The sequence below is a fragment of the Babylonia areolata genome, chromosome 33 (genome assembly GCF_041734735.1).
Source record: "Babylonia areolata isolate BAREFJ2019XMU chromosome 33, ASM4173473v1, whole genome shotgun sequence".
In the NCBI taxonomy this organism is placed as follows: domain Eukaryota; kingdom Metazoa; phylum Mollusca; class Gastropoda; order Neogastropoda; family Buccinidae; genus Babylonia; species Babylonia areolata.
Window position 1 is genome coordinate 5,545,168 of NC_134908.1, and position 13,124 is coordinate 5,558,291.

At 46.2% G+C, this 13,124-nt stretch overlaps 1 protein-coding gene across 1 annotated transcript; it reads right to left on the bottom strand.

Annotated features, from left to right (window-relative positions):
- Positions 1 to 1,065: 1,065 nt before the first annotated feature.
- On the bottom strand, positions 1,066 to 13,006 carry LOC143277186 (phosducin-like protein 3). Its single transcript, XM_076581963.1, has 7 exons — positions 12,857 to 13,006; positions 12,048 to 12,177; positions 9,602 to 9,692; positions 4,796 to 4,939; positions 3,753 to 3,961; positions 1,688 to 1,871; positions 1,066 to 1,502 (listed from the first exon to the last, which is right to left on the bottom strand). Exons 1-6 carry the CDS (start codon positions 12,860 to 12,862, stop codon positions 1,729 to 1,731), a joined length of 723 nt encoding a protein of 240 aa, XP_076438078.1. The 5' UTR covers positions 12,863 to 13,006; the 3' UTR covers positions 1,066 to 1,502; positions 1,688 to 1,728.
- Between the last annotated feature and the right edge of the window lie 118 nt (positions 13,007 to 13,124).

The window sequence follows — 13,124 nt, forward strand, 5'->3', positions numbered from 1 at the left end:
CAGCACAAAAAAAAAAAAAAAAAAAATTGCTTCGGGTTCGTAGACCCGCAGGTAGGCTCTTGCTGTTCCTGAATACCGGATAAACCCCTGCCCTCAGGCAGTTTGCCTTGCCTCCGGCAGGTTACCTGCAGGCACACATTTACCCTCTGGCACAATGTTCTCTTGAATATGGCGCCCGGACTCAACTTTCACTGAACCAAGACACCCAAGTCCCGAACAACTTCACCTTGATTAATGAAAGGCTTCAGCGAATTATCGTTAATAAAACTCCACCTCAAGCCATTTCCTTTGAAGGTTGTAATCAACATGATCATATTGCAACGCTAGGAACCATAGCATCGCTTTTAAATAGAATATTCATTCACTTGTATAAAAAATAATTTGAAAAAAAAAAAAAAAAAAAAAACCAATCCAAATGAACACATTTTCAAATTACACAACACACGTATTTCATTCACACCACTCAATCCATCGAACGCACAGTCTCACGTAAAACGGTGCGTGTTAAGATGCAAACAAGCAACATATGCGATCCCCACCCAGTTCCCCGCTATTACCCTCTTTTATCCCCCACCCTCACACCCCAGTCTCAATTATCGTTGCAATAACTGTTGCCCTGATATTCATCACTATCACTATCTTCTTACTCCTACTCCTCTTTTCACCCCCCCCCCCCCCCCCCACCGTCATCCCCACCCCACCCCTCCCCTCCTCCTAATATCCATCACTACCACTGTCATCATACCCCCCCCCCCCCAACACACACTCCCACCCCTTCACTGCAGTGCTGTTGTCATACCCCCCCACCCCCCCACTGCACCCCCCCCACCCCCTCCCAGTCCAAACATCCATCACTATCGCTCTCCTCATACGCTCAATACTCTTCAACACCCCCCCCCCCCACTCCATCCACACACACCACACCCACACCCCAGTCCTAATATCCATCACTACCACTGTCACCATTCCGCCGCCCCCCCCCCGCCCGTCCCCCCCCACCCCTCCCCCCGCGCTCCACCCCCATCCTCACCCCAGTCCTAATATCCTTCGCTACCACTATCATCATACACCACCCCACCCACACCCACTAACTCCCCATTCCTAATAATATCCATCACTCTCGCTGTCATCATAACCCCTACCACCACACCCACCACGCCCCAGTCCTAGTACCCATCACTGTCACTGTCGTCATAACCCCTACCACCACACCCACTAACGCCCCAGTCCTAGTACCCATCGCTGTCGCTGTCGTCATAACCCCTACCACCACACCCACCACGCCCCAGTCCTAGTACCCATCGCTGTCGCTGTCGTCATAACCCCTACCACCACACCCACCACGCCCCAGTCCTAGTACCCATCGCTGTCGCTGTCGTCATAACCCCTACCACCACACCCACCACGTCCCAGTCCTAGTACCCATCGCTGTCGCTGTCGTCATAACCCCTACCACCACACCCACCACGTCCCAGTCCTAGTACCCATCACTCTCGCTGTCATCATAACCCCTACCACCACACCCACCACGTCCCAGTCCTAGTACCCATCGCTCTCGCTGTCATCATAACCCCTACCACCACACCCACTAATGCCCCAGTCCTAGTACCCATCGCTGTCGCTGTCGTCATAACCCCTACCACCACACCCACTAATGCCCCAGTCCTAGTACCCATCGCTGTCGCTGTCATCATAACCCCTACCACCACACCCACTAACGCCCCAGTCCTAGTACCCATCGCTGTCGCTGTCGTCGTGGTTCACCGCACTGCTTCGTATGGAGCTCTCCATGACGTCACGGATTTCAGGCTTCACTGGTTCCTCCAGTTCTGTGCTCATCGCGCCAGCCTTGCTCAGCTTCCACTCCAGCTCTGGAACCAGCGGAAGAAAGCGTTGCAGCTCTCAAGCTGTGTGATGCCACGATGGGCAAAGCGACGGCTAGGTGGTCAAAGCACACACACACACACACACACAAAAAAACACGAACCATGAATATACATACACACACACACACACACACACACACACACACACACACCACAAAAAAATACAAAAAAAAACACCAACACAGGCACACACACCAACTCACACACACACACACACACACCATCCTGTTTGAGATTCATCCCCTCCCAAGGCAAAGAGCCCTGCAAACTACACACACACACACACAAAACACCAACACACACACACAAAAGCACTAACATACACACCAACACACAAACACACACACACACACACAAAACACCAACACACACACACACACACCACACAAAAAAAAACCACACACACACACACACACACACACACACACACACACACACACACCAACAACACCAACACACACACACATACACCACACACAAAAAAACACCAACACAGACACACACACAAAAACCACTAACACACACAATAACACACACACACACACAAACCAACAACACCAACACACACACACACACACAAAAAAACCCACTAACATACACACCAACACATACACACCAACACACACACACACACAAACCCACCAACACCCCCTCCCCACGCGCCACCCCACACACACAAACAAACACCACTCACCATCTTGTTTCAGGTTCATCCCCCCAAAGGCCAGAGGCCCCACAAACTGCTTCTTCACACACACACACACACCAACAACACCAACACACACACACCACACAAAAAAAACACCAGCACAGACACACACAAAAAAACCACTACGATACACACCAACACACACACACACACACAAACCAACAACACCAACACACACACACCACACACAAAAAACAAAAAAAAACCACCAACACACACAAAAAAAACCACTAACATACACACCAACACACACACACACACACCAACAACACCAACACACACACACACACACACGCACGCACGCACGCACGCACACACACAACACCACACACAAAAAAAACACCAACACACACACAAAAAACCACTAACACACACACACACACACACACACACCACCAAAAAAAACACACCCACAAACACACACCAAAAAAAACACTAACCTACACACACACACGCAAACACACCAACACCCCCTCCCCACGCGCCACCCCCCACACACACAAACAAAACACCACTCACCATCCTGTTTCAGGTTCATCCCCCCAAAGGCCAGAGGCCCCACAAACTGCTTCTTCACACACACACACACACACACACACACACACACACACACACACACACACACACACAAAACAAAAACAAAAAAAAACAAAAACAAAAAACACTAACATACACACCAACACATACACACACACACACACACAAATACACACAGACACACACACACACACACACACACAAACCAACAACACCAACACACACACACACACACACACACACACACATACAAACAAACCAACAACAGCAACACACACACACATACACCACACAAAAAAACACCAACACACACACAAAAAACCACTAACACACACACACACACACACCACAAAAAAAACACACCCACAAACACACACCAAAAAAACCACTAACCTAAACACACACACACGCAAACACACCAACACTCCCTCCCCACGCGCCACCCCACACACACAAACAAAACACCACTCACCATCATGTTTCAGGTTCATCTCCCCAAAGGCCAGAGGCCCCACAAACTGCTTCTTCACACACACACACACACACACACACACACACAAACCCACCAACACCCCCTCCCCCCATGCGCCACCCCACACACACAAACAAACACCACTCACCATCCTGTTTCAGGTTCATCCCCCCAAAGGCCAGAGGCCCCACAAACTGCTTCTTCAGATCGTTCTCGAAGTAGACGAAGATGGTCGGCAGATTCTTGTCGGGGTAGTTGGGGATGCACACGGACGACACACTCTTCAGGAACTTGGTCTCCGGGAACTTACGGGCTAGGTTGCTGAGGTACTGGTTCACCAGACTGCAGAGGGGGATGCTGGACACGCACAGACACACACACACACACACACCTGTCGCTCAAGACACCCGGTCCTATCTTCTCGCCACTCCACTCCAACCCACCAGCTCTCACTTTCGCTCGTCAGGGATACAGAGGGGAGGTAACCTACTTCCGGGAGGTTATCGGCCGTAGCTACTTTCGTTTTCTCCGCACAGGCAGGGGGTAGCAGTTTGCACAGGACAGGAATCAGACCCCTGCCGGAGTCCGCACTAGTGGGCCACATTTAAGTATGTGTAATTAAAGTCTATATACAGGTATCCATATAATATATCATCACATACTCACCCACACACAATGACCCCTGTTTGTAGGCGTCGAAGACGACCTACACCACTCTGTCTCTCTCTCTCTCTCTCTCTCTCTCTCTCTCACTCTCTGTGTTCTCTGTTGTGCGAAATTTGTCTATGTTTTCCTACAAAGCCTTTACATATAGGGGTATACTTACTTCTTAATGTTCCTGATTAACCTGATATACCCGTAGTTGCACTGTTTTAATCTTTATGTAAATATCTGGTATTATGATTATTGTCTGTTCACATTCCCCTTCATAAGGGCCCTCGGCCTAAAGTGAATAAACCATCTGAATCTGAAGCTCTCTCTCTCTCTCACTGTCTCTCTCTCCCTCTCACTCTGTCACTCTCTCCCTCTCTCTGTCTCTCTCTCTCTCCCTCTCTGTCTCTCTCTCTGTCCCACATAATGGGTCCAAGGCCTTTAATGAATAAAATATCTCAGTCTCAGTCTCCCTCTCTCTCTCTCCCTCTCTCTTCTCTCTCTCTCTCTCCTACTCCCTCTCTCACTCTCAGCACTGACCCCTGTTTGTAGACGTGGACGATGACCCACACGCCCTCCCCGGCCTGGTTGACCTCACGCACCCAGTCGGCCTTGGAGATCTCCTGAACCTCTCCGAACCGGGCACGGCTCTGTTTGGCCATCATCTCCGCCATGCGCTGACGTCTGCCGACACACACACACATCGTCCGGTGATGATCTTAGCATGGGTGGTGGGTGGTGGTGGTGGTGGTGATGGTGGTGGTTGTGGTGGTGGTGGTGATGGTGGTGATGGTGATGGTGGTGGTGGTGATGGTGATGGTGCTGGTGGTGGTGGTGGTGGTGATGGTGGTGGTGATGGTTGTGGTGGTGGTGGTTGTGATGGTGGTGGTGATGGTGATGATGGTGGTTGGTGGTGGTGGTGGTGATGGTGATGGTGGTGGTGATAGCGATGATGATAATGGCAATGACAGCATAAAAATGATGAAATTGTGGATGGTGGTGGTGGTGGTGGTGATGGTGGTGATGGTGGTGGTGGTGGTGATGGTGGTGTTGATGGTGGTGGTGGTGGTGGTGATGGTGGTGATGGTGATGGTGGTGGTGATGGTGATGGTGGTGGTGATGGTGATGGTGGTGGTGGTGGCGATGGTAGTGATGGTGGTGGTGGTGGTGGTGGTAATGGTGATGGTGGTGGTGATGGTGATGGTGGTGGTGGTGGCGATGGTAGTGATGGTGGTGGTGGTGGTGGTGGTGATGGTGATGGTGATGGTGGTGGCGGTGGTAGTGATGGTGGTAGTGGTGGTGGTGATGGTGGTGGCGGTGGTGGTGATGGTGGTGGCGGTGGTGATGGTGGTGGTGGTGGTGATAGCAATGATGATAATGGCAATGATAGCATAAAGATGATGAAATTGTGGATGGTGGTGATGGTGATGGTGATGGTGGTGATGGTGGTGCTGGTGCTGGTGGTGACAGCGATGATGATAATGGCAATGATAACATAAAGATGATGAAAGTGAGGATGGTGGTGGTGGTGGTGATGGTGATGGTGATGGTGATGATGGCAATGAAGATGATAGAGGTGATGATGATGATGATGATGATGGTGGTGGTGGTGGTGGTGGTGGTGGTGATAATGGTGGTGGTGGTGATGGTGGTGGTAAAGATGTTGGTGGCAATGATGCCGATGGTGATGATGATGGTGATGAGGGTGACGTATGTGATGGTTATGATTATGGTGGTGGTGATGATAGTGGTGATAACGATGATGATGATGATGATAATGATGATGATGATGGTGATGATGATGCCAATGGCAATGATAACGATAGTGATGATGATGATGGCGATAATGGTGGTGGTAACTGTGATGGCGATGATGAAGATGATAATGATATGGTGATGGTGATAGCAATGGCAATGATGATGATGGTGATGGTGGTGGTGATGAAGGTGATGATAGTGATGATGATTTCAACGATGGCAATGATGATGAAAATGATGAAGGTGATGATAGTGATGATGATTTAGATGCTGGCAATGACGATGGCAATGATGATTATGATGCTGCTGATGACGATGGCAAATGGTGACGGTAACGATGATGGTGATTATGTTGGTGACGATGACGACAACGGTTATGATGATCATGACGATAATAATGATGATAATGATGGTGGTGATGATGAAGATGATGAAACTGACAACAGCAGTAATAGTAACAACAACAAGAACAACAACAATAACAATAATAACAATTACAATAACAGTGACGATGAAATGCTGACAGACAAGCAGATGGGTGACACAGGGAATAACCACCACCACCATCAACAAAAATGTGGGGGAAGGGTGGGTTGGAGGTGAGGGGGGGTTGGGGGGGGGGGAAGGTAGAGGAAGAGACTTTGAAGAGAACTGAGAAGAGAGAGAGTTCCGAAAGCTACAAGGCATCTCCCACACTGAGCACATCACGAACACCTGAGGTCCCACAGAAGACCACCCAAGCCATTGGACCCCACAGTGACCTAACTGTTCTCATGAGAAGGAAGCTCAAAAGGTACAGACACGTCACAAGATCCAACAGGCTCCCAAACACCTTTCTTTCTTTCTTTCTTTTGCGTTCGACAGCTACGCAGTCAGGGTCGAAGTCCGAGGGATGCCACAAACTTGGACGTCCGGTGAAGATCGGCTGCCGTCCCCCAGAGCTTGGTGTTGAGGTCAGCACCCCCAGGCCAGGACTGCTGCCGCATCTTCTCATACAGGGGGCAGTCTTGGAGAATATGGGATGGGGTCTGGTCAGCCTGGCCGCAATCACATAGGGATGTGGCTGCCACTCCAATCCTCTTCAGGTGTGCTCGGAGGCCGCAGTGTCCTGTGCGAAGGCGGTAGATGGTAGTCTGGTCTCTCCTCTCCAGTGTCCTGATGGGATCCTGGTGTGCCTGGTAGCCTCCGTTCAGGGTGACCCAGCCTCTTCGGAATCTGCTGCGGAGGAGAGTTTTTGCTCCCAAACACCATTCTGCAGGGCACCGTACCAGGCAGTAGGAAGAGAGGGAGGAAAAAAAAAAAAAAAAAGTGGCAGGACAACATCAAAGAATGGACAGAACTGAATTCCCCAGATTCACAGAGAGCTGCGAGAGGCAGGAGCAGATTGAGAGAACTGGTCTGGAAATCATCTTTGGTGCTGTGAGTGATGACCCTCCATTGGGTTATGGGATAGGTGAAGGTGAGATGTGAGATGGATCATGTAGGCAGGAAAGAAAGACCAGAAAAATTCCTCATCCAAAAAGGTGTTATAGTGTGCCAGCAGTGTCACCCCCACCACCCACACTCTGTCCCCTCCCCCCTCCCCACCCCTCCTTCTTATCTCCCTTCCCACTCATTCCAAAGCCCAGTCTTTGAGGTTGCGCCGACACCCGCGCCACCCTCCCTCCTCACCCCTACTCCCTAGTCGGCCCTCTTTGGTCAGCGACGCAGCGTCACCCCGCCCCAGCTATAGGAATACGTGCAGTTACGTGATGTCTGCCTCAATCCCGTGCTGAGCGGAACGTTCCGTGTGGCGGCCTGTCTTTCAAGTCGTTCCCCATCTCCCCCTCCACGAACGCAGGTGAGGTGGATGGCAGGACTTCGGGATGAAGCTAGGGGGAATTTATGCAAAATCTATCCTCGACCCGGTCGGCATGATGCTCTGATGTTGTGTCTTCCTCAACCCCCCCCCCCCCCCCCCCCCTTTCTCTTTGTGACGTTAAATGTTAGACTTGGCGTCACCATGTGTATACACAAGCAGGTTTTGTTGGCGAATCAGATCAAACTGCGTTGAAAGAGGAAACCAACATAGGGATAGCGGATATGTCAATCAGTCTCTCAACTCCAAGACCAGCCAAGATTGGTTACTTTGGTTCATCCAATTGGGGAGTGTTGTAGCTTGCACAGTATGTTGGGGGAAGGGATAAAACCAGTCAGCACAGCCAGTTCTCAGCTGTCTCCCAGAAGAACTGACTGACACAGGGTGACTGACTGATCCGTGATGTGAGGAGCAAGGAAATCCCTGTTAGGCTGTGAGTACACAACTTGTAATGGTTTTATGTTATGTTGATAACTTAGTTGTGTTGGGAAACTATGTTTTATGTCAGTGGACAGCCAGTTTAAGTTGATCTTGTGGCTTGTGGAAAGAAAAGGGGTTAATGTGTGAAAGCTACCCACTGAGAGAAGTACTGGCCTAAATCTTTTGATCCCCCCCCCCCCCCCTTCTGTTCGGTTACAGATATCTTGTTCTGTATTTTTGATGTATTACTTGTTTTGTATATAGTAGGTGGTGTTGGTTCAGTGTGAACTGAACAGATCTATAGACTAACACAATGTCTGTGTGTGCTGAGGGTTTTTCATGTGTGTGTGCGTGTGCACATTGGGGTAACAGCAAGTGTTGTGGAACACATGTTTGATTGTTGGTAGTTGTGGTAACATGTGTAGGAGTTGTGCTTTGTGTTAGTGGTTTACTTTGTTCAGACACAGTGGGAAAGCATATTTTAATGTGATTAATGAGTTGGTAAACTATGAGAGCATTGAGGGTCAGTGCAATGTTGTTGCACATTGCTGTTTACCAGAGATATGTTGGAAGTAATAATTTCCTTACATGTACTTGTGTCAGTTGGACACTTTGTGAAGGCAAAGAGATTTTGTTTGGAAATGGCAACACACAGTTTAATTGAATGATGGGTTGTTAACATGAGTTGGAACACAGGGTTGTATTGGTCAGTGGTATGTTTTGTACACAGTATGGTAATTTGTATGTCACTGCTGGTGGCAGGTAAGCTTGATGAAGCTTGTACCTCACATAGATCTTTGTGTGAGAGTAGTGCTTACTGGTGGACATGTGATGAAAGGTGCTGAGAGGGTATAGGCCTTTTATGTCAGTGATGTCCAGATATTTGAGATTTTATCTGACCTTGGTTTTGGTTGTGTGTTTGTGTTCCAGGTGTGCTGCTTTAGGTTTAGGGTGAATTTTACCGTGCTGCTTATAGGTGCTGCTTTAGGTTTAGGGTGAATTTTACCGTGCTGCTTATAGGTGCTGCTTTAGGTTTAGGGTGAATTTTACCGTGCTGCTTATAGGTGCTGCTTTAGGTGTAGGATGATCTTTTTACTGTGTGCTGTATTGTAAAGTAAACACTCTATAAAAACCACTCCATGTGGCCCTGCTATTGATGTGAGGAGAGAGTGAGTGAGTGCATGATTAGTTGATCCTATATCCCCCTTGCATAACTCCCCTCTCTCTTCTATCTGCATAACTCCCCTCTCTCTTCTATCAGAATCGAACCAACACACTTACAGTTTTTACAAAGGCTTATGCCACTGTACCTGTATTGCTCAAAGAGTCGTTCCTCCTCTTCGTCGATGCCATCTTCGTTCTCATCTAACTCCTCCAGCGTCATTTCCCCCAGGTCTTTACCTGAGAATCATCATTATCATCATCATCATCATTATTATCACCATCACCAATACCATCATCAGCTCATCATCATTATCACCGTCATCACCATCGTGGAACATTTCCACATAACGACTCCCTTCATATAGTTTAACTCACTCTGGACGAATAGTTTTCTCCCTTGCTTTCCCCTGCAGACGACCCATTTGTTAGGGTTAGGAAAAAAATCACAAAAAATACAGAACACAAAGTAACTGAATGAAACTCCCTGTACTTGACCCACTGACCCCTCTTCTAACGTTGTGTGTACACCCACCTCCCTCCCTCTCTTCACAGCCCTCAGAAGCTGAGTCACTGTCAGTACCTTCTTCACTGCAGATACTATATTCGACATCGACCTTCAGTTTGAAGCATTTCAATCACTTCAACAGCAGTAAAAAGCCACTGTCGTGATCCAGTTTGCTCAAAGGCTAGCCAGCGAGTGTATAGTCACGGAAACCTTACAAAGAAACTTTCCATTCAACCCTTGACATGTTCGCAATGCCTGGTGTAGCTGCAATTTTTATACTACCCCACGAGGAAAACGTGGACAAATTTTTAATTGTTGAAACCGCTATAGCGTTCCGCCGTACTTCTGGAACGCTAAAGGTTCTATCATCCGGAGTGAGTTAAGAGCTCTGTGTGCTTTACAAGAAACGTTATGAATTTTTAAAAAGAAAAAAAAAAGGAATTAGACACAATAAATTCACATGTACATACATGTAAGACACACATGCACATACATGATCACCAAATACAAACCAAGCATATGCGCCCATGCATTTCACAACACAGGACTTCCAAGTACAACTAAACTCAAATGTAAAAAACATTCACACACTCATGTGTTATGCATGTGCGCACACACACACACACACACACACACACACACACTGAGTGGCACTGCACTATGGAAACGCATTCTCCCCAGAGACAGCAGCGAAATCACACAGAGAAATCTGTAGTGACAAAAAGTAATACAACATAATATAATACAATAGAATACAACAGAATACAATACAATTCAGTGCTGACTTGTCTTCAATGCAATACAATACAAATACAATACAATGCAATGCAATGCTGTGCAATACAATTAAAGTACAATACAGCATCGACTTTTCTTTAATATAATACAAATACAATACAAAACAAAACAAAGCAATTACAATACAACTGCAATACAACAAAATTCATTATACTTGTAGTGTTGACTTTTCTTCAATACACTACACTACACTACTACTACAAGTACAATACAATGCTACACAATACAATATAAAATTTTTACAATACAATACAGTGTTGACTTTTCTTCAATAGACTACAACGCTACACAATACAATTTTACAATACAATACAACACTACACAATACAAATTACAACACAACATAATAGTGTCGACTTTTCTTCAATACTACACTACAATACAATAAAATGCTACACAGTGCAAGAGAATTTTATAACACAGCACAACAGCGACACAACACACACACACACACAAGATATGCATTGTTTAAAATACCAGTTTTTGCAAGACTGGTACAGACATGAAGATAACGGTACTATGTACATTATTATTAATTACAGGATCTTTAAATTCATTTCTGGTCTTGGTCAAGATGCTTATTACCAAATATTTGTGTGGGATTTTTTTTTTTTTCTCAAGGCCTGACAAAGCGCGTTGGGTTACACTGCTGGTCAGGCATCTGCTTGGCAGATGTGGTGTAGCGTATATGGATTTGACCGAATGCAGTGACGCCTTTTATTTGAGAACACATGTTTATTACTCTTGTTTAATCAAGTAATCCGCATGTGTGGAGTGGGTGGGTGCAGGTGTGTGCTGATTATCTGGTTGCGGTTTTCCGCAATTTATCTTTATTCTTATCTTATCCGTCTATTATAATCAATGTGCAGTATAGTAGGCTATGTTTATAATTATATTCAAATAATGTTTCTTAATTCTTTCTGTTTTTACATTAAGAATACTAGTTATTACCTGCAGTGTGTGGATGTATGTATGAAACGGTATATGTGATATTTTTTACATTTGTATCTTCGTAATATTTGTAAAAGCTGTTGTTGACTTTTACAGTTATGGTCCCCATGTTGTTTACTTGTCTATGTTGTGATAATGCACCTGACCAAATTTCTCCAGTTGGAGATAATAAAGTTATTCTTATCTTATCTCCTTGAGCTACTGATACTGATACTGATACTGATACTGTGTGGCTGAATTTTAGTAAAAGTTTAGAACAACCACTGATTGATGCAATGCCTGTTAATAAACAGCTTTTTGACAATTGAAAAAAAAAACCAAAAAACAAACAGACTGACCTGACTGTTTCTGCTGAACTGTCTGCTCCACCATGTTGATGATGTCATCCTCTGTGACTTCTCGCTCCTTCTGGGGGATGATGTTGTGGCGACGCAGGGCGTCATTCCACTCCGTATCTGCATTTGGATCCTTTCAGACCAGTGCACATAATTCGTTGTCAATTATTTTTTCTCTTACGATCAAAATGTGCACACAGCCAGAAATGCTGGCTGGCTGTGTGTGTGTGTGTGTGTGTGTGTGTGTGTGTGTGTGTGTATTTCTTTTTATCACAACAGATTTCTCTGTGTGAAATTCGTGTGTATGTGTGTCTGTGTCTGTGTGTTCTTTTGTGTGTGGGGGTGGGGGGCTGTTGGTTTTTACCCATTTTTGTAAAGAAATAATATCCCTTTTCATCACACACACACACACACACACACACACACAGAGTAACACACACAGTAACACACACACACACACACGTGGGCTGCATGGACAAAATACCCCAAATCAAGTTCGCTGTGTCGTGTGTGTGTGTGTGCTGTTTTGTTCATCTCAAGCGCAGACGGCCAACAACAACATATCGACGAATCTGCAGAACTGATACTTTGTTTATTTCTTCATCTCTTCGATTCTTCGAACAACATTTATTTTCAGAACCATCAGCCAATTGATATAAGATGGTAATTCACATAGGAAGTGAAGGAACATACCCAGAGAGATAACATAACTCTGCGATCATCGGTTTTATCGAAAATAAATATCACAAAAGACTGTAAGAATTGTATATAATAACTTTGCTTCAGTATGTGAAGAACTAAAAATGTATTACCTGCATTGCTGAACGGGAAAGGATATAAAGTCAGTTATGCCACTGGTCGTCTGCTTGAAAACACGCCTTTCTTGTCGGAAGCGATGGTGTGGATTCCTCGTGACGTCATCAATTGTGGTTCCCTTATTTCCTAATATGGGTAGTCCTAAATTTATCGGCTGACACATTTCTGTTGAAGGACTCAAAATATGACTCAGGCAGATTAGTTTACCTAAATGAAACTCATAGGGACGAGTGGCGTGAAATACAATAAATAGTTACACGTGAA